This window comes from Musa acuminata, chromosome BXJ3-9 (assembly GCF_036884655.1).
Source record: "Musa acuminata AAA Group cultivar baxijiao chromosome BXJ3-9, Cavendish_Baxijiao_AAA, whole genome shotgun sequence".
NCBI classification, from domain to species: Eukaryota; Viridiplantae; Streptophyta; class Magnoliopsida; order Zingiberales; family Musaceae; genus Musa; species Musa acuminata.
Genome location: NC_088357.1, coordinates 1,221,073 through 1,241,470, shown reverse-complemented (window position 1 = coordinate 1,241,470; position 20,398 = coordinate 1,221,073). Strand labels below are relative to the sequence as shown.

The 20,398-nt window shown below is 38.2% G+C and overlaps 3 protein-coding genes across 3 annotated transcripts; 1 reads left to right on the top strand and 2 right to left on the bottom strand.

Moving 5' to 3' along the window:
• Positions 1-1,244: 1,244 nt before the first annotated feature.
• LOC103996699 (adenosylhomocysteinase) lies at positions 1,245-3,982 on the bottom strand. The gene is made up of 3 exons (XM_009417664.3): positions 3,199-3,982; positions 2,079-2,615; positions 1,245-1,634 (listed from the first exon to the last, which is right to left on the bottom strand). Exons 1-3 carry the CDS (start codon positions 3,907-3,909, stop codon positions 1,425-1,427), a joined length of 1,458 nt encoding a protein of 485 aa, XP_009415939.2. The 5' UTR covers positions 3,910-3,982; the 3' UTR covers positions 1,245-1,424.
• A 3,979-nt stretch (positions 3,983-7,961) lies between these two features.
• LOC135649705 (serine hydroxymethyltransferase 4-like) lies at positions 7,962-12,092 on the top strand. Its single transcript, XM_065168379.1, has 4 exons — positions 7,962-8,819; positions 9,954-10,344; positions 10,431-10,532; positions 11,601-12,092. The coding sequence occupies exons 1-4, from the start codon at positions 7,968-7,970 to the stop codon at positions 11,843-11,845; spliced, it is 1,590 nt and encodes a 529-aa protein (XP_065024451.1). The 5' UTR covers positions 7,962-7,967; the 3' UTR covers positions 11,846-12,092.
• Positions 12,093-12,744: 652 nt separating this feature from the next.
• Positions 12,745-18,751, bottom strand: LOC103997211 (nuclear transport factor 2). Its single transcript, XM_018818071.2, has 9 exons — positions 18,472-18,751; positions 18,210-18,347; positions 17,793-18,075; positions 17,488-17,693; positions 15,245-15,380; positions 15,035-15,156; positions 14,876-14,941; positions 13,475-13,541; positions 12,745-13,125 (listed from the first exon to the last, which is right to left on the bottom strand). The coding sequence occupies exons 1-9, from the start codon at positions 18,520-18,522 to the stop codon at positions 13,043-13,045; spliced, it is 1,152 nt and encodes a 383-aa protein (XP_018673616.2). The 5' UTR covers positions 18,523-18,751; the 3' UTR covers positions 12,745-13,042.
• Between the last annotated feature and the right edge of the window lie 1,647 nt (positions 18,752-20,398).

Below are 20,398 nucleotides of genomic sequence, written 5' to 3'. Positions count from 1 at the left end.
CCTGTTGGATCGAGTCGATGCATTTGCATTTTTGCGACATCAGTTCGGTGGTGTCAGATGTAGGAGCATCCTGCATCTGTTTATTAATATTGCTTATTATGTTAAACTCCTTGATCTCATTGATATTTTAGGGGCCAAGTTTAGAAAGTCCTTTTCCTCTTTTTTCTTTGTTTTCTATTTTTTCAAGATATTTCAAGTTGGTTTATCACAAAAGCTACTTACTGTGTCTTATGTTGATCGTAAATCTTCTACGGATTTTATTTAATTTATTTTGCTTCAACTTGTCATAAGCTTGTTGCTGCTTCAGGTTTAGAACCTTCTTTGTTCTACCAATCTGAATGAAGCACAGAGAGTAAATCTGCAGAACCAGTCTTGTACATGTTTCTTTTCCTATTTAAATTCCTTTGGGCCATAATACAGATTGGTCGATCTATGAGACACGAAGAAGATTAGGGTTTTTCATTCTTAGAAAGTGATGAGATTTTGATATAAATTAATGTTTTATTACCGTTTGTTGATTTATGAAATGCAGATAGGACTGAATGTATACTTGTTCCAGATTTCTTTTTTAGATGAAAATATCGGTATTCCCTATCCAGAGTTCAAAGAAAGCAGAATGCAGACTTTGCATTCACATGATTGCATCAACTTAACTTGTCAAGACTTCACTCCATGGTCATTTTACAGGTCTGGGTAGTGATCTTTCTGCATAAACAAGGAATTTGTCATCACATCTCACAACAAATGGTACTCTTTAATTCTTTTTTCCCTCTATATACTGCCTATTACATTTGCTTGTGCAAATGCTTGTGATGCTTGAACTAGCAAATGAGTTGACAATTCATTTTGTCTTTTGATATGAACTTTCTTCCATTTTAGATTGGCACAAGAGATAATGGAAGTCATAGCAGAATTCTGTGGGATTTAGGTTTATCATCTAGCATTGGATAAGCTTTTAAGATGCTTATGTGAATTTGTCTTCACACTAAGTATGTATATATGTACTAATTATTAGTTTCTTTTTCCTACATTTGTACCATCTCAAATTATTTTCAATATTTTCTTATACTATATTTTTTGCATAGTTTTTGTATTGCAGTAAGTTTGTTAGTGTTGATATAAAACTTAAATATTAATAGAAATACTTTATATAAGACTCCAGAAAGGAAGGGAGCTAAGATTGTGCGTACCCATGCAAACATTACTGGTTTATCAGACCATTCGACCGACTACTATCAGCCAAATTATTCCAAAAATGCCATCAGCATTTCTCATTACTTCCAAATGGAACACACGTCCATAGGTGAACCAGCAAAGATGGGAAGACAAAAGGTGAAAAGCAAAACGAACATAGCCATCGCTCAAACTCTAGTCGAAAATGCCAGTGCTCCGATTTATTATCATCGTCTCTTGCATAAGCAACCCTAATACCTGTAGTGAGCAGGCTTGTAGGGTCCTTCGATCGGGACGCTAATGTAATCAGCCTGCGATGGTGTAAGCTTGGTGAGCTTGGCACCCAGCTTGCCGAGGTGAAGCGCTGCCACCTTCTCATCCAGATGCTTGGGTAGCACATAGACTTTCTTCTCGTACTTGCCGGTCGCCTTTTCCTTCCATAATTCCAGTTGTGCTATCACCTGCCATGATTTTATTATGATTATAGTTAGTCCAGTTAATGCTAGATGGATTGTGATTTTTGATATTTTCAAGAGCATTTAAGTATACACACGATGATCCAATTCTCTGTTGCATTTGAGGTCCATTCTCATGATGAGTACAAAGCATTAGATATTGAGACTTTCTATTCCTACATGAAGGATCTGTAGGAACATCTAAATTCTCCTAAAATAATTCATCATCAGGAGTATCATGATCAAGCAAATGACCAATAAACTCGGGTATGCATGCAATTTTCATGAACATGCATGAATGGAGAGTTTTGTGTAATTTTCATACATGTAATATCAAATATATAATACAAAGCTTCTAATATTTAGCACACATACCCAGGCAAAAACAAGCATACTTAGTCAGGATGAGTTGTTTAAATGAGAGCAAGAATAATTTAGTAGGTGTCATACCTGGTTGGTGAAGGAGCAGGACATGACGAAGCTGGGATGCCCAGTGGCACAACCAAGATTCATAAGCCGCCCCTCGGCAAGCACGATGATGCCGGTCTTGGTCTCAGGGAACACCCAGCGATCGGTCTGGGGCTTGATGGTGATGCGCTTGACGCCCGGGTAGGTCTCCAGGCCATGCATATCGATCTCATTGTCGAAGTGGCCAATGTTGCAAACAATGGCATTGTTCTTCATCTTCTTCATGTGATCAACCATAATAATGTCCTTGTTCCCGGTTGTCGTCACAAAGATATCTGCCTCGGAGACGACATCCTCCAGAGTGAGAACAGGGAGGCCCTCCATCAGTGCCTGAAGAGCACAGATGGGGTCGATCTCGGTAACAATAACACGAGCGCCAGCTTGCTTCAGGGCAGCAGCACAGCCCTTGCCCACATCTCCATAGCCGCATACCACGGCAACTTTTCCGGCAATCATAACATCAGTGGCCCTCATGAGGCCATCGGGGAGAGAGTGGCGGCATCCATACAGGTTGTCAAACTGCAGTCAATACGAGACCAAGAAAAATAGGAGTCACAAATCTCCACGCAGGCGAAAGAATATGCAAAGGCATAAGATAGCAAGAAAAATACTATTGATACTAAATTCTCGTGACTCAAGCTTATATTATTAGATCAAATTAAATGAAGATAAAAAAATCACAGTTTCAAGTCAATACAAGTCAAAGGAGATATAAATTCGAACATATATATGCATCAGAAGAGAAAGAAATTTTACCTGAAACGGTTGATTATGATTACAGGGTTAAATTAAGATTGAAACTGTTCATCTGGATTCAGATCTAAAAAGATATGGAAGTCTAAGATCTTAGTTAATGATCTATTGCCCTCTTCGTTGATTAGCATGGCACCGACCAGATTCATAAACTCCAGGTTATATAGCCGATAGAGACAACAGCAGATCTGGGTTCAAACTATCAAAACTAGTTTTAAGGTAACAGGGAAACCAACCTCCTCAGATCCTGATCTGGATCTGGATCTGGAGCTCAAAATGAGACCTATGGATCCGAGAATTTCCAGAACAAAATTGAAGCCCAAACTTTAAGATCCAAAATGAAGTATACCTTGCTCTTGGTAACGGAGTCGTTGACGTTGATGGCGGGGAAGAGCAGGGCGCCGCTGGCCTGCATCTGGTAGAGTCGCTTGACGCCAGTGGTGGTCTCCTCCGACACGCCGACGAGGCGTTCCTTCATCTTGCGGTACTTCTTGGGGTCGACCTTGAGCCCGTCGCGGATGATCCCCAGCACGATCTGGAACTCGGCGTTGTCCGTGGAGGCCGGATCGGGCAGCTTGCCGGTCTTCTCGTACTCTTCCTCAGCCTTGACGCCCTCGTGGATGAGGAGAGTGGCGTCACCGCCGTCGTCGACGATGAGGTCGGGGCCACCGTTGGGGCCCCAGTCGAGGCATCGCTCGGTGCACCACCAGTACTCGGCGAGGGTCTCTCCCTTCCAGGCGAAGACGGCGGCGGAGTCGCGGGCAATGGCGGCAGCGGCGTGGTCCTGGGTGGAGAAGATGTTGCAGGAGCACCACCGGACTTCAGCACCGAGGGCGGTGAGGGTCTCGATGAGGACGGCGGTCTGGATGGTCATGTGGAGGGAGCCGGAGATGCGGGCGCCGGCGAAAGGTTTGGCGGGCCCGAACTCGGCGCGGCACGCCATGAGGCCCGGCATCTCCACCTCCGCCAGCTCGATCTCGAGGCGGCCGAAGTCAGCCTGAGAAAGGTCCTTCACCTTGTACTCGCGTCCCGTCGACGTCTTCTCCACCAGCAGCGCCATTCTCCGATCGTTGGAACGAATCGAAGGAGTTGGGCAAGGAGAGGGAGGCGGAAAATATGTGAGAGTAAGTAGCGAGGGGTTTAGGGGAATATATAGAGAAGCTGCGGGGCGAACGGACGGACGAGATGACGAGAGCTGTGCAGTGGGCCCAACGGAAGAGATGGGCCAAATGGGATATGAGTGACCGAGGAAAGCATTTGTTAACGTAACGCAAAGTGTGATGGACACGTGCATAGTGATGATATTGTCGACCCGCATCGAAGGGAGATGGATACTACGAGGGCCAGTTAGTTAATTTTTTTTAATATTCTTTAAATTTTAAAATTAAAAATTTTATATTAATTTTTTTTATAATTATAAAAATAAAATATTTAACTTTATTTATTTAATATCGTTGGTAAAATAGATAAAAAAAAATTAGTATATATAAAAATAATAAATAAAAAATAATTTTAATGTCCAAAATGAGGTATCTACGTTGGCATCACTATGTAATGATAAATGCAATTGATACAGATGCCAGAGTATTAGTATCCATGATATTTACGTAAAGCGATGCCTTCTATCTGCATTTATGTCGATGTAAATACAAAGTATTGGTGTATGTGGCTTTTGTTCTATATTTGTGTCAGCATCAATATAGATGTAGACAAGTGTTGATGCAGATATAGAGCGATGAAAAGGGGGAAGAAGGATGAGAGATCAAGGAAAGGAAGAAGAAGGATTAGCATTGCTTTACATCTTGTCAGCATTGATGCAGATGCCGAGTGGCACCGATGTAAATGTAGAGCGTCAACATCTGCATTGGCATCGATGGTTTCTATTTTGTATCGCTCTGCATTTGCATTGGCGCCAATGTAAATGCAAAGCGATAAAAATGAGAAAAAAATGAGGGATCGAGAAAAGGGGGGAGAAGGATGAGCACTGCTCTACATTAGCGCCATCGTAGATGTTGAGCAGTGCCATTGTAGATGCAAAGCATTAGCATATGCTTCGGCATTTGTGGCTTTTGCTTTGCATCGCTTTGCATCTGCAATGAAAGAGGGAAGAAGGATTAGGGATCGGGAAAAGGGGGAAGAAGGATGAGTATCGCTCTACATCTGCATCAACGCTGACATAGATGCAGGGCGATGTAGAGTAGAGTGGCATTGCTCTGCATTTGCATTGACATAGCCATTGTCCTTGTTCTCTTCCTCCTCTCTCTTTGCCTCATCTCTCGTCGTCGCTCCTCTTCCTCCTCCTCCCTCGCAAGAAATCATAGAAGTTCCTCAACTTCACCTCTAGGACTCCACATAGCCCGTCTCCAATGACAACTTTACGTCGATCTCATTAACCACTGTCTTTCTCATCGATCATTGTGTTGTTCTCGTTGACTACAACCACAACAGCCAACCGTGGCCCTCAGTGGTATTATTATCTCCCACCACCACAACTGGCAACTAATAAGAAAGAAAACGTAATTAGAACATTGAAAATTATCTTTTTATCTATTGTTTTCATATCATTCCTATATGTTGTATCTTCCGTTAGTAAATCGACGACGTTAGAGTAAATGAAGTTTAATATTTCACTTTCATAACTATAGAAATTCCTAGATGATGTAATATATAATTAGCCCACATTATCATTTGTGATTTTTTTTTCATAAGGTAAATGACGAAAATATTATTTGATTAAAATTTTTATTTTTTTAAGTAAACGATGAAGATAAAATTTGATAAAGTAATTTTACAATGATTTGAAAAGATTATTACTCTATTATATAAATTAAAAAATATTTTTAAAAAATATCAAAAAAAAAAATTAGAATAGCACCAGAAGGCAAATAATATTTTTCAATTGATCAAAATATTCTCCTATTAAAATATTTTTTTCATCAAAACATGATTAATCTAATTATAATGTCGTCGAACAGAATTATAATATGTATTTCATCATATCAATTACAGTATTTTTTTAAAAAATAGGATCATCATGTTTAATAGTATTTATTACATGGTTTAATTAGTCAAAAAAATTTCATCAATCTTAATTATTATACATTCTCATGTTCTTATTTGATTGAATTTCGAGTTACTATATAGTATCAAATTAAACACACTTAAATAAATATAATATTGTTAAAATTAGTTAAAAATAAATAAAACTAAATTGTATAGTGAAAAAATATATAAACTCATCTGTAATATTTATTTTATGGGTACATATTGATGGATGACCAAACGCAATATTAGGTGGAGTGCAAGTCAATGGCAAAAAGTCAGTTGGTGAAGAAGCAACTAAGATGAAAGGTTACATCAATTAAGATCCACAAAGATAAGCCGGTGTTGATGACAACTTGGAACTACTACACCTAACTTCATCTTCTTCTCATTCTTCAGTTGGTGCTAAGCTTTTGACCCTCCCCTCACTACACCCACACCTACACCTACCGCTACATGCATTTGCTTCCTCAAACAATTTGGAGGATGTCTATCGTCCTTATATCTCACAATATGAACTGTCTCAAAAATAAAAATATATGTGCTTTTTTTCTTTCTTTCATCTGAAAGAAAAAAATCTGAATATTATTATCGGAGATAATCATGGATACTTAAAGAATCAAATATCTTTTTTCATAAATTTTTTTCACTTAAAGATTTAAAAATTCAAATATCAAATCTCGATAGATTCACACTTTGAGTCCATGAATAATCTTTGAATGATACGCTACATATATTTACTTCCTTGGTAAATTGGAGGATGTCTATCGTCTATCTCGCTGAACTATTATCTTTTATCTCATAATATAAATTATCTCAAAAATAAAATTACATACATCAATTTTAGAAATTTTAACGTCTAATCTTGGTAGATTTACAAATCCTGTAATAATGAACAAAAGGATAAGAACATACTTGCTTTTTTATCATCTTAAGAGTGGCCTGCTAACTTTTGAAAAAGAGACGTAGTTGATAAGAAACAATTATGAGTGATTTGTTTTTATACGTAACTCAATTACTATTTTATATTTCACTTCCAATTTAGTTTATTTTGGCCTTGCTATTCCTTTTGTAGATCAAATTAGATCTTTGAGTATAAATGGTTGTTGATTGGAAGGTAGGAGGAATGAGTCCATTTTAAATGACCATCGAGTGAATAAAACCAATGAAAAGAATCAATGCATACTCAAACAAAAGTACAGTAGTTAAAAAAAAAACATTCTATTATATTTTATTTCTTGATTAATTATCTTTAACATCTCAATCTTTATATTTTAAAAATTATATTGGATCCCTATATTTAAAGTAACTCACGTTATCCATTCCGTTGACGAAAATATCATATATATACTCAATGATAAATCAAAATGTGACAGAGTCATATTCAATGATAAATTTTATAATATTTTTATCAATAAAATCGATGGAGAAACATTATTTTATTTTCATAAATATAAAGATCTCAATATATATTTTTAAAAATATAAAAATAATTAATTATATGAGATAATATATAATTAATAATAAAATAGACAATCATGCCACTTTGGTCTTTGAGCAGTGGGCATGTTAAGCTGGAAAAGTTGCCACTCACCAACCCTAAACCATTCACGTGACTGTCTTATGTTTTTGTTACCGAGAGGACCAAAGTGTTTTAATATTTTTTGTTACAGCCAGTTTTGAGAAGAGTACATCATATTTTCTATTTGCAAGTGACGTTTTTAGCCCCTATGACTCGAACGTGTACACCTAACTCGAGTGAGATCTTTGTTTGGCCAGACGTCTTCTTCTCACCAACCCTTAAAGAAATTTATTATCACTCAGTTTCTGGTCATTACAAGATCTGATGAGTCATGTTATCATCATAAAGAAAACCTTTTTTTTTCAAAAAATAAATGAAAATGATGAAAATTGATTTCAACAATCTTACTATTTTCTTTAAAAAATCATTAGGTAAAACATGGGGGTTATTATACAGCAATTATATATATATATATATATATATATATATAATGAGTAATTTTAATTCGATGCAAAACCCTCATCTCTTCGCCTGCCACACTAACCAACCAAATCATGCGGGTACAAACCCTCACATCGTCTCCTATAAATCCGACGCCCTTCCCACACCGTCATTTACGCCATTCTCCCCTACCCCTCGGAAGACTTCTTCCTCATCGTCCTTCTCCCCCTTTCCCTCTCCCCGTCCGGCATCTTTGCTTTCATATTCCGGCCCCGGCTGCTGTACCCATGGAGTCCGTGAGCGAATGGGGACTCTCGCCGCTCTCCGCCGTCGACCCGGAGATCCACGACCTCATCGAACACGAGAAGCGGCGCCAGTCTCACGGCATCGAGCTCATCGCCTCCGAGAACTTCACCTCCTTCGCCGTCATCGAGGCCCTCGGCAGCGCTCTCACTAACAAGTACTCCGAGGGCATGCCTGGCAACCGCTACTACGGCGGCAACGAGCACATCGACGCCATCGAGAACCTCTGCCGTTCCCGCGCCCTCGCCGCCTACCAACTCGACCCCGCCAAGTGGGGCGTCAACGTCCAGCCATACTCTGGCAGTCCTGCCAATTTCGCCGCCTACACCGCCGTCCTCAACCCCCATGACCGCATCATGGGCCTCGACCTTCCCTCCGGCGGACACCTCACTCACGGCTACTACACCTCCGGTGGCAAGAAGATCTCCGCCACCTCCATTTACTTCGAGAGCCTCCCCTACAAGGTCAGCCCCGTGACCGGGTACATCGACTACGACAAGCTCGAGGAGAAAGCCCTCGACTTTCGCCCCAAGCTCATCATCTGCGGTGGCAGTGCCTACCCTAGGGATTGGGACTACGCAAAGTTCAGATCTATCGCCGACAAGTGCGGGGCCTTGTTGCTCTGCGATATGGCTCACATCAGTGGCCTCGTAGCCGCTCAGGTAATGAATGCTGATATTGTTCGTCCTATGTCTTAATTTTTCTCTTAAGATCGGTTTCGATCGAAAAATCAGATCTTGATAACAATTTGGCCTCCGAAAACAGTTCTAATTGATTTCTGCGTTTTGGTCGGTAAGGTAGATCTGATGGATCGGGGAGAATGGTGTTTGGATTGATCGAGTGTTGTTTCGTTCGGTTTTTCACTGAGATTTCTATAGATCCGTCTTCAATGGATGGATCTGGTAGAACCCTTGCATTGTGTGGAATAGATCTACAAGTAGATTGCATTAAACGTACTACCTTTATATGCGCTTTTCAAGAACCTATTCATCAGTTGGCATCTAGATCTGAGGTTTTGAGTATTTGTTGATTGCTTTTGGTCCACGCACATGCTTGCATTATGTGAAATAGATCTACAAGTTCAGATCGCATTAAATATACTAGCTTTATATGCTCTTTTCAAGAACCTATTCATCAATTGGTAACTATATCTAAATTACTATTTGTTGATTGCTTTTATCCAAAACTCATACTAACATTATATGGAACAGATCTACCAGTAAAGATAGCATTACGTATACTAACTCTGTATACTCTTTTTATGAGCCTTCTCATTAGTTGATAACTAGATCTGAATTCCTGATTATTTGTTAATTGATGATGGCTAAAATCACTAAATTGGTAAATTTATTATCATTATTGATTGTTGATTGACAATGAAGACAGTTTTTAATACTTTTTCTTTCATCCATATGAGAGCTGTTGGTAAGAACACATGGACAATTCAGTGCTGATATGTATGTACTCTTAAATTTTGACTTGGTTTTGGTGCTTTGTTGGTTGAGATGCATATTCCTTCATTTTGTAGATGCAACAAAAGATCATGAGTATTAATACATTTTTTTAATTCATTCTTATGGAACAATCTAGTATTTAGTTGTTTAATAATTCTTATTAGGTTATCTTTCTGATCATTAGGATTGGGCTTTTGCGACTCAGGATAGTTGAAAGTTAGAATGATGGTGAAGTTGCTTGTTTCAGAGTTTTTTTTATTTTTTTATTTTTGATGAGAAACTACCTGTTGGCCTGTGTGCATTGATGCACTTTATTGATTAGAATGGTATTCTCCAATGTAGGAAGCTGCAAACCCCTTTGAGTTCTGTGATGTGGTCACTACCACTACTCATAAGAGTCTCAGAGGACCAAGGTCTGGAATGATCTTCTACAGGAAAGGCCCTAAGCCTCCAAAGAAGGGACAGCCAGAAGATGCTGTTTACGATTTCGAGGACAAAATCAACTTTTCAGTGTTTCCAGCTCTCCAAGGTGGTCCTCACAATCATCAGATTGCTGCTTTGGCTGTAGCTTTGAAGCAAGCCATGACACCTGGGTTCAAAGCATATGCCAAGCAGGTCAGGGCCAATGCTGTTGCTCTTGGGAATTATCTAATGAGCAAGGGCTACAAGCTTGTGACAGATGGAACTGAGAATCACCTTGTCCTCTGGGATCTTCGACCTCTTGGCTTGACTGGTACAACCAATTACATTTTTTTTAATGTAGCTTGCTGTTACTTATTTTTCTTAAATTTTTCTTCCCTTCACCTTGGATATTTGTAGGAAACAAGGTGGAGAAACTCTGTGATCTTTGCAATATTACTGTTAACAAGAATGCAGTTTTCGGTGACAGCAGTGCACTGGCTCCTGGTGGTGTCCGTATCGGTAAGAACACTGCCTTTTGGAGCATGATTTACTTGCATCAGTTTTTTAATGCCTCTGAAGACGTTGATCTGTGAAATATCTGAAATAATTGCTGGTTTTCAACTTTCAGAGAGATATTTTAGGTTTATTTGTCGTCTTCAATATTCTGCAGAATCGGTTCAAAAATCTTCTTAAATATGACATTTCTTACATGAGCAATAAGTATGACAGCATCCATTCAAAATTCTGCCATACTTGTTTCTCATGTAAGAAATGTCATATTTAAGTAGATATTAAACAATTTGTAGTTATTACACAGCATTCTTAATTCACCCAAGACTTTCTCCTGTTAGTAATCCTGCAGATAAAATTAGAACTCTGCATTTTGTACCAGGAGCACAACTAACTAGTCGAGTGAACTTATTCCACAAAACTGGTTCACACAATTAAATTCATATGACAACTCCTGTATATGGCGATGATTCTCTTCCTCAATTAAATCAAAGATAGAATTCTTGGTGAACAAAACATTATGTAGATGAGACAAAAGGGTCAAATTTTTATCAAGAATTTTGAGATGGTATACGTCTTTGCTTATCTGCTTTATACTTGGGTAAAATGGAAAATAGCAATCAGTACTTCTTGTATGTTTGATGCAGCCATATCTCAGTTAAAAGCTGGTTTGAGGTTAGATCGATTCTGTCTTGAGTTGAACTAAATGTTTTAATTCTGGAAATTTGTTTTATGGCCTTCATTTGCCACTTTGGCACCAAGTGTTATCAATACAGAAACAAATACATTCCTTGTGTGTGGCAAGCGCATATGTAACATCGGATTACAAGACCCTTTAATCTCCATCCCTCTGTCAGTTTCTGTGTGATGCCATCCTGATATAATAAGAAAATTTTCATCAGGGTTCCTTTTGAAAATAATACAAGCTGTCACAACTGTCTAATCTTCTATTAATTCTAGGTCTTGTGTGATTTAAGACCTATTTTATTACTGTTACCTCTGAGCAGCACGAGTCTATGAGAAACTTATCCCTTGTTAGTGTATTTAGATCTGCTTCGGTTATGTCTCATTTTTCAGGCGCTCCTGCCATGACATCACGGGGCTTGGTTGAAAAGGATTTCGAGCAGATTGCCGAGTTCCTTCACCAGGCTGTGACTCTCTGCTTGAGCATTCAGAAGGAGCATGGAAAGCTGCTGAAGGACTTCAATAAAGGTTTGGTGAACAACAAGGACATCGAGGAGCTCAAGGCAGCAGTCGAAAAGTTTTCTGCATCGTTTGACATGCCTGGCTTTCAAATGTCCGCAATGAAGTACAAGGACTAGGACACTAAAATTTGTGTGAGGAGGCGCATGTTCAAGAATCCCTTTTCTTTTGACAAATTTGCTTATTTCATCATACAGTTGAACATTTTGTTTGCCAATCCAAATCTTCTTTGAGATGTACCCATGGAATGAGCAGCATGTTCCTTATCTGACGCTAGTTGATGTACTCTCAAAATATTTATCCTACCATTTCTTGTGATGCATGTAGTTCTTTTCAGAAATCTATATTATTATTTGTTGTTTGTTACTGCGCTGCCTGTGGTGGTTAATCATAATGCATGTCAGTATTTAAAGACTTACATTATTGTGATGTAGAAATATTATCTTGTTTCCTGGATATTTCAATTTAATTAGAAGTAGAACTTGACCTAATTACCCAGTTATATAACAACCAGTTATAAACCTCATAAGTTCGTTCCAACCAAACAATCTACGTCGTATAAAAGAATATGGATTTCTGGGACGGTTGCCATAGTCAAAGCAGGTATCGAAGGAATACTTATTTCAATTAACAGCAGCATGCCACAAGAAAAGATTGTGATTTTTATGTCGAGGAATATTGGGAATGAGCCTACTCATTTGGCTTATTTCCGATAAATCCTTGGAACCTTGTGAGTGTTCATCATTAGTTTTTCATTTTTTTCTTTCATATATATTCCTCAAAATGTGCAAAAGAAAGCATGAATCTCACTTTTCAGATCATTAGTATGAATGAAAACTAGCAAGTGGGATGAGATTTCCATCCCATGCGTTGCAAATCGAACACTTCAAATACAAACGACAACATGCCAACAAAGGAAACATTGATTCTGAATGAAAGATGCACATGCACTATAAACTTAAATTTAAGATTTCCACTGCCAAAGAAAATTTTGAGGGAAAACTAGCAGAAGAGAACAGAACCAAATTGAAAGACTAATATAAATGGTAGCCACGAGAAAATTAGTTGCTTAGGAGTGGCAAAAATATGTTCAAAGATCCAAACAAAATGAACCTTGTAGTTTAAAAACCTTGTAATGACTTTGGATTATCCAACTGATTAGGGGGCCTGATGAAAAAAGCTCATTAGTTTTAACTGATGTTGGATCCGTAATGGCTTCCCTGGCCATCATTTGGGTCAATTTGATCAACTCTCCATGATCCGTTATCGACTCCATTTGAAGAGTCTCTCCTGTTTCCGACGCTGCCTACAAGATCTCATCTGTTATGGAACCTCTCGCTAATTCCATCTTTTTGGTGCCCACCCCCTTCACCGAGGGGGAATCTTCCTCTGTTATTAACTGCAGAACACTAACAGTGAGCACAATATGATGGATGACCATGAAAGTTTCCGGTTTCCTTGGAAAAGGAAGTGCATGCATGATGCTGTCTTTTGTGAGCCTAGTGGTGAAAGTCTTTGGCAATAATTTGCTTTGTATTCACTAGGTTGGGTACCTAATTGGTTAATCTGCTTGCTGCATTGACATTGTAAGAAATAAAGTCATTTACGGTTAGTTCAAATTCATCAGTTTATTCTTCTTTTTTTCCTCAAGTGATATAATGTCAAACAGTTATCTTCGATAAATAAAACAATTACGAACATAGTCTATCGTATGCAAATATGCGTATAAAGAGTTATATCAGACTTGCCTCCTGAACCAAATATTCTCTTTTCCTCGATATAGACTCGACGGCCAGCTATAAGTATGGGAGAAGCCTGAAATATTAACAATTAATCAACATAAAAGATGCTAATAATCAAAAGCACTAGATGGGACTCACCTGACAATTGTTTAATTTGACCAGCTTCATGTAACCTTATCTGCTTTTATCTTTTTGTTATGATGGTTTTTGAAAAGCATTCTGTACTTGAATTTTCATGGAGACAATATCTAATCATACATGGAAGTCTATGGTCTCAATGGTGTCATCCAAAGAAGGTTCTTGTAATTTGTGAATGTGGGAGTATGCTTAATCTATAGACAGAATTCCATATAAAGTAAATTAGTTTTTCAGAAAATTTTTAAATGAAGAATTTCAGCAAAATCTTTCAATTTCATCTTTTTACTACGTATAAATCCACATAATTGGATTTAGAAGATACAATAACAAAGTGTGTAAAATTACAGTAGAAAATGTACTAGTAGCTTCCATGAATGTAAAGCAAATATCAAGTCCAAAAATCTATCATATATTGTGTTTATATAGAATTTTAAAATGAATCACATAGAATACCATAAATAGCCTAGTTGTTGATTCAGTCAGGAATTGAGACTCCAAAAACTAAGTACCAGTGCTATAAAATCTCATGAAAGTAGCAAATACTATTTGATGATATTAAATTTATAAATACCATCTGACTTTGAATCATAAACCATGCGAGGGTCAATACCGAACTAGCATTTAATTTTGGCATAACAAATAGCTACGATGATGGAATGTGAGGAAGAAGTGCTTGAAAGACTACTAGTTAAGTTCTTCTGGGGGTCCCAAGTTTCCTCATTAAATGGGATTTTGAATCTGCACATCTAAACTCCATTCATTTCGGTGGACACACGGGATGCAGTCATTCTACACCTAGGCTCAAAAAGCTAACTCTAGTTGGACAATGGAAGCAACCGAAAACATATGGCTCCCATCACTGTGATCTTTTAGGAGGTCAAAGAAACTCATATTCTCTTCTATTTTCTACTATCCTTCTCTTTTTTCATTTGTAATTCAGGCATCCACGTGAATACCAACATCCCATAAGTTCTATGTCCTCACTTGGCTATTTGCATATAGCAACAACCCTATGGAACAGTAGACTGTGCTCTGTCAAAGTGACTGAGAAATAATGAAGAAAAGCAAAAAAAAAAAAAGAGTAGAAAAATATAAATAATGTAGTATGCTGCAGCATTATAATAAATGAAAAATAGAACAGCATTCCGAAGAATCAGAAATGAAAATGTAGCATCAACAACATGAGCTATGTATACTCAAACGCCATCAGAAACAAATTAAAGATGCAATGTAAAAGAAGTTATGTTGATAAGAGTAAATGAAACTGACCTCTATTGCACACCGGACAGCACCAGCCAACTTGAACTCCACAAAACCAAAACAAGTGCTTTGTAGCTTCAATTTAAAATGTTTATTATTAGATGATGAGAAACATAGAATGATAGGTATCCTCAAAAAACAATAAGTCATTGAATAACCAAAAACAACCTTGTTGCCTTTAACTTGTATGCCACCAGCCTTGATAGGACCAAATCTCTTGAACTCCTCCTCAAGTAGAGCATGTGTTGCATCCAAAGGTAAATTTTTCACATATATGGAATGACCATCAGCTGAATTTATTAGAGTGAACAATTTTTAAACAATTATCTCTATAAAGCTAGAAATAGAAAAAGATCTTGATGAAAAAATCACTGTTACATTCTGCCATCTGAATATTCTGCCATCTGGAAGCACTAGAACTGAAAGTAGGCCCATTAGATGCTGGAGGAGCAGAGATTGGATGTTGTTCTGTTTTCACCACTGAAACCCAAGGAAGGTCTTTCTTAGCTTTCACCTGTGTCCACCAAGACATACTGAATTTCTATCATACAATCAACGTGCTGGAATATGATATTTCAATCTTTGGACTAAAAATTGTTTTGAGATGGTGGAAACATGTATCTATATGAAACTTCTCACCAAACTAAACATAAAAAGAACATTGATCGAATAAGTCGAGGACATGTCTTTTCAAAGTTTAGCAACCATAGGGAATGTCAACGTGACTAGAAGTATTTCTTGCATTCAAGGAATTCCTTCAAACAAACCATTTTAGCGATCAATAATGTAATATATTCTTAAAAACAGTAAGCACCTTTGTGGACACAGATGGGCAGTATGTGTTTCATTAGAAGAGAGAATACCTATCAAGATGTTTAGATCACTTCAAGTTCTCATTGAATTTCAAGATGTTTGTATAACATGACAGTAAGTAGATAACACAGGTGTATAATAAGTCAAAGACCTAACTACAAGCATATATGACCAATACTTGTGCAACAAAGTCTTCTGGAGACGAGCTCTCATGTCCTACATATGTTCCATTGCATAACCTTAGAGGTTATTTTTCAGGTCCTCAATTTCATTTTTTTAATAAAAAGTAATAACGTAATCATAGGTTTATAATTTATTCAACAGAGGGGTTTTCAGATTTTTTTAAATGTACATTTAATTTAAAAGATCATTTCTTCTGCATTGGGCATGCTGCTTCTCTCTTAGCATTTGTTGTAAGCATAAAAATCATCATTATACTATTGTTATGCAAAAAACTTTAATGTCAAAATCATGGTCTGCAGTACCGGACCGTACCACCCGGTACGGGCGGTACGTACCGGTCCGACAGGCTTCCGATACGCGGACCGTCTGTTACCGTTCCGACACTGTAGCAACATTGTAGCACTGTAGCAGTGCTGCAGTGCTACAGTGCTCGGCACGCTTAAATATACTGAGCGGTACACCTGGGTGTACCGCTCGGTATACCGTACCGTACCGATACCGAGCCCAAGTCGAAACTCCGGTACGGTATGGCATTGCGGACCTTGGTCAAAATCTAAAAACAAATAACAATAGATCTATTTTACGATGCATACTTTTTGATACCATTAAAAAAGCTTTTATCTTATTTACGAGCATACTGTCGTTGGATCCGAAAGCTACATCAATATCGATCTGTAAAGAGAACTAGACTCGTATTCTCCTTTCTTCCTATCTTTCACATGACCGTTATGAATGATAGATTAAGGACAAAGAGATGATGAGAAAATATTTGTACTCTCTCATTGATTAGTTCACGTGACTAAGGGGAGATGAGAGAATATTTGTAATTTCTTAATAATAATACGTATCCTCATCCCATCTTATCCACTTATGTACATATTGTGTGTTTAGTCCCTAAGAGGTTCTGTCTATTTATAGGGTGTATGAGAACTAATTATAAGAGTCTCTCCCATCAAGATCATCTCGTAAGGAATTCTATCATGATTAGACTTCCTTTCTATTGGTCGATAATAGTAATCAGAATCCAATCATAAACATTTCTAAAAAGTAAATTAATTGGATTCTGATTACGATTATCGACCAATAGAAAGAAAATCCAATTATGATATGATTCCTCAGGAGATGGTCTTGATGGGAGGAACCCTCATAATTACTTATAGAGATTATAGATCTTCTCTCATCATATCTTTGTCCCTAATCCATCGTTAATAACAGTCATGTGAAGGATAAGAAGAAAGAAGAAAACGAGTCTAATTCTTCTTAGAGATCGACATCACTATAAATTTTGGATCCAACGATGGTATGCTTGTAAATCAGATAAAAGCTTTCTGAATGACATCGAAAGGTACTCATCATAAAATAAATATATTATTATTTGATTTTAGATCTTGATATCAAAGTTTTCAACATAACAGTAGCTTAATAATGATTTTTATACTTCACTTGTATCATCAATCCTACTTTTCTTTACTCAGTTCATGAAAAGAAATCAATTACATCTTAAACAAGAACCCGCACTATAGCCTCTGACTTTAAATATTGCATGCCACCAAAAATAGCATAACATAAAAGACAAACGTCCATCAACTAAAAAACATTGCAACATTTCAAGATAAAACACTTACAGCTGAAGCGTATGTTTTCTTGGCCATTTCCTGTTGAACGCTCGTATCTTTTGATTTAACCCCCACAGCCTGAAAACAATCTGAAACTTCATCAACGACCTCATTACCTGGTTCTTCCTCCTGCAAATTCCAGCTCTCCCCATTGCTCCGAGGATTACAGACTCCACTCGCTTTGACAATGGGCACTGAGACATTTTCTTCTTGTCCTGGAAGGGAATATTCCGATCAGAATCAATACTTAACAAGCCAACCGATTAATTTCAAAAAATATACATGACAATTCAACTAGTATTCACGAAAGAAACCATGCTCGGGCACAACAGGTGAGCTAACACCATTCGTCAAGCCCTTGTTCTCCAATCGAGGAGTGACTTTTCCAGCATGCATAAGTATGTCGTTCAGGACGTAATATCCCCTTTCCTGGGGAGCCAGGAAGAAGGACTGGACGAAATCCCTCTTGACATTGTCCACCCTGGTGAGAAACCCGGTCACTAGGACCATCATCCCACCACCAAAAGAGTCCTGGCTGTGCACCGCTTTTATTTCTAGCGTGCAGAAGTCCATCGACATTATCTTCTTGTTGATTGCCTATTTCCAATCAATTCAATCAATACAGAGCGAGGATTATGTATACAAGAATCAAACCAAGAGTGCAGATTGAGGAGCCCGTCATCAGAAGGATAATCTGAAACAAGAAACATCTGAACTTCTCAAACACTCACATCGATGGTCGTGATGGAGGTGACGTTGCCATGGTCATCAGCACGGCCAAGCCTGCTACTTTCCTGGTAGAATCGGTGAACCAACTCCGGAGAATTGCGAAGAAAATGATAATACCGATTAACGAACGTTTCACCGACCTAAACCCAGATCCCAAATCAAAGACAGACAGAAACATATATATATACACAAAAAAGAAAACAAAATCCAATCTTTATCATATTGATAAAGGAACAATCCTAAACATAGAGGATAATCTATTACCCTTTGGGCGTAGTATAGAGACTCAGCAGGAGTCGAAGGTTGGGCCTCCATCTCCAGACCGAAAACCGTAGAAAGCGGTGACAGAGTTCTCGGTCACTGTGATTCAAACGCGACCGATTGAAAGAGACGAAACGATCTAGATAAAACTTCCGAGTATAGATGGAGAGAGAGAGAGAGAGCGGGGGGTTTCCTCTTCCTCTAGGGTTTTCGAGCTCCGTAAAAGGAAACCAAAGAGGAGAGGCGACGGAAGTCGAAGCAGGAGTCCCAGCCCGAGCCGTCGTTCACCTTCTAAGGAAGGGGGGAATGGAGCCGACGCCCTTTTATAGGCCCCGCATGTGGGAAACCGTCGACGGGCACGTGCCAGGCGTGGGGACTCCCTACCCCCAATAGGCGCAGGGTTCAGGGCATTCCACGCTCTCCAACCAAGCCGGGCCCACGAACCCGACTCCTTCGGTGCAGCTACGTCGCAGAGAACGTGAACCCTGCCGGGCGCCGCACGGTCTTCCGCTCACACGTTCGGGAGACCCGACTTCGCGGTGCAGGCTTCGGAATGGCGCAGACCACGCGATCGAAGTCATCCGACTCCCGTACGCAAATTGGCGACAGTCGTACTCCCTGTGGAGAAAGAAGGGATGCTAAGACTTGTGTGTGAAGCTAAGAAGGATAACCATACACTAAGGTTGCCAAGATATCACGGAGATTACCGTCTTAGAACAGAAGCATGACGGAGATATGACGTTTTTTCTTCCAAAAAAAAAAAAATCCATTAAGATCTTATTACTCTATCAAATGATCTAAAGAGGTAATTTTGAAGAGTGACATAAAGGTTATGGGTGAACGAATCTTCCCAAACAGTAGTAAATTTATCTATCTTGAATTTTTTCGATTGTTCAATTGACTATCAGATTACATTCACGAAAATAATATAATATTATAAAAGAATCAATAAGTACTTGATACATTGAGGTTGCTTATCCGAATCGAGGAAGTCAACTAGGATTGAAGAGCAGATAAATCAATCCATTAACTTATTACGATTAAAAATTAAAGTAGTAGCATAAATATCCGTTTAAAAGTCAAATGTTTATCATTATGAAACTGTACTATAAACTGAGAATATTTGAATATCACCTGGGCATGTAAAAGTAAAGTTGACCAAGCAAGAATTATTTGAAGATCTCCTTGCTAATGTTTTCCAAAGCTCTTAATAGCATTAATCGACTGTTCAGCATTAGCATGAGTCTCCTGCAACAATAAAATAGCACGACAGGCATAAGATAAAAACTCCCTTACGGGTTTTTGTCTTATGCCATCACAACTTCAACTATATATTATCATAGCACCATTTATGGCTTTTAAACTAGCATGGACAGAAACCTTAGATGTAGACTTAGCAGAAAGCAAATCCTTCTGAATAACAAGTGAACGATCAATTGAAGCTTGACTTTTATGGAATTAACTACAGGACATCCCCTCAAAGATTCCAAGGGTCATCCGTAAAGAATTTGAGGGCATCTGAATCAGAACTAAGACGAAAACGAAAGATAAAGAAAAGAAGAAAAAAAAAAAGGCCGACTTCCATGATTGGAATGAACCAAAGATAAATCTTCTAGGTTTGGTGACATCAGCATGATTAATGCATCTAGTAATTTATAGAAAAGGATCATAAATAGACCATAGAATGAGAATGGACGTTTCCAGTATGACAACTGATGTTTGGGATTAACTCCTCTGATTAATCGATTACTAATTAATTATGATTCCCAATTTGACACTGATAATCTCCCTATCTCTTGCTTCTTCCCAACCTAAAAGAAAAAAAAACTAAAACGACAAATTTGAATGAGAAAAATAGTAGAACGCATCGAGAATATTACATAGATTTAGACCTTGTAGACAGACATTCCACAATATTTTCATCCCCAAA

Excerpts from the sequence above, each read along its gene's own strand:
- LOC103996699 (XM_009417664.3), bottom strand. The coding sequence starts at position 3,909 with ATGGCGCTGCTGGTGGAGAAGACGTCGACGGGACGCGAGTACAAGGTG. Across the intron at positions 2,616-3,198 it reads ACTCCGTTACCAAGAGCAAG|TTTGACAACCTGTATGGATG; the intron begins GTATACTTCATT and ends TATTGACTGCAG. Across the intron at positions 1,635-2,078 it reads CCTGCTCCTTCACCAACCAG|GTGATAGCACAACTGGAATT; the intron begins GTATGACACCTA and ends AAATCATGGCAG.
- LOC135649705 (XM_065168379.1), top strand. The coding sequence starts at position 7,968 with ATGCGGGTACAAACCCTCACATCGTCTCCTATAAATCCGACGCCCTTC. Across the intron at positions 8,820-9,953 it reads GTGGCCTCGTAGCCGCTCAG|GAAGCTGCAAACCCCTTTGA; the intron begins GTAATGAATGCT and ends TCTCCAATGTAG. Across the intron at positions 10,345-10,430 it reads TCGACCTCTTGGCTTGACTG|GAAACAAGGTGGAGAAACTC; the intron begins GTACAACCAATT and ends GGATATTTGTAG.
- LOC103997211 (XM_018818071.2), bottom strand. The coding sequence starts at position 18,522 with ATGGAGGCCCAACCTTCGACTCCTGCTGAGTCTCTATACTACGCCCAA. Across the intron at positions 13,542-14,875 it reads CTGTCCGGTGTGCAATAGAG|GCTTCTCCCATACTTATAGC; the intron begins GTCAGTTTCATT and ends TTAATATTTCAG. Across the intron at positions 13,126-13,474 it reads GAGAATATTTGGTTCAGGAG|TTAATAACAGAGGAAGATTC; the intron begins GCAAGTCTGATA and ends AGTGTTCTGCAG.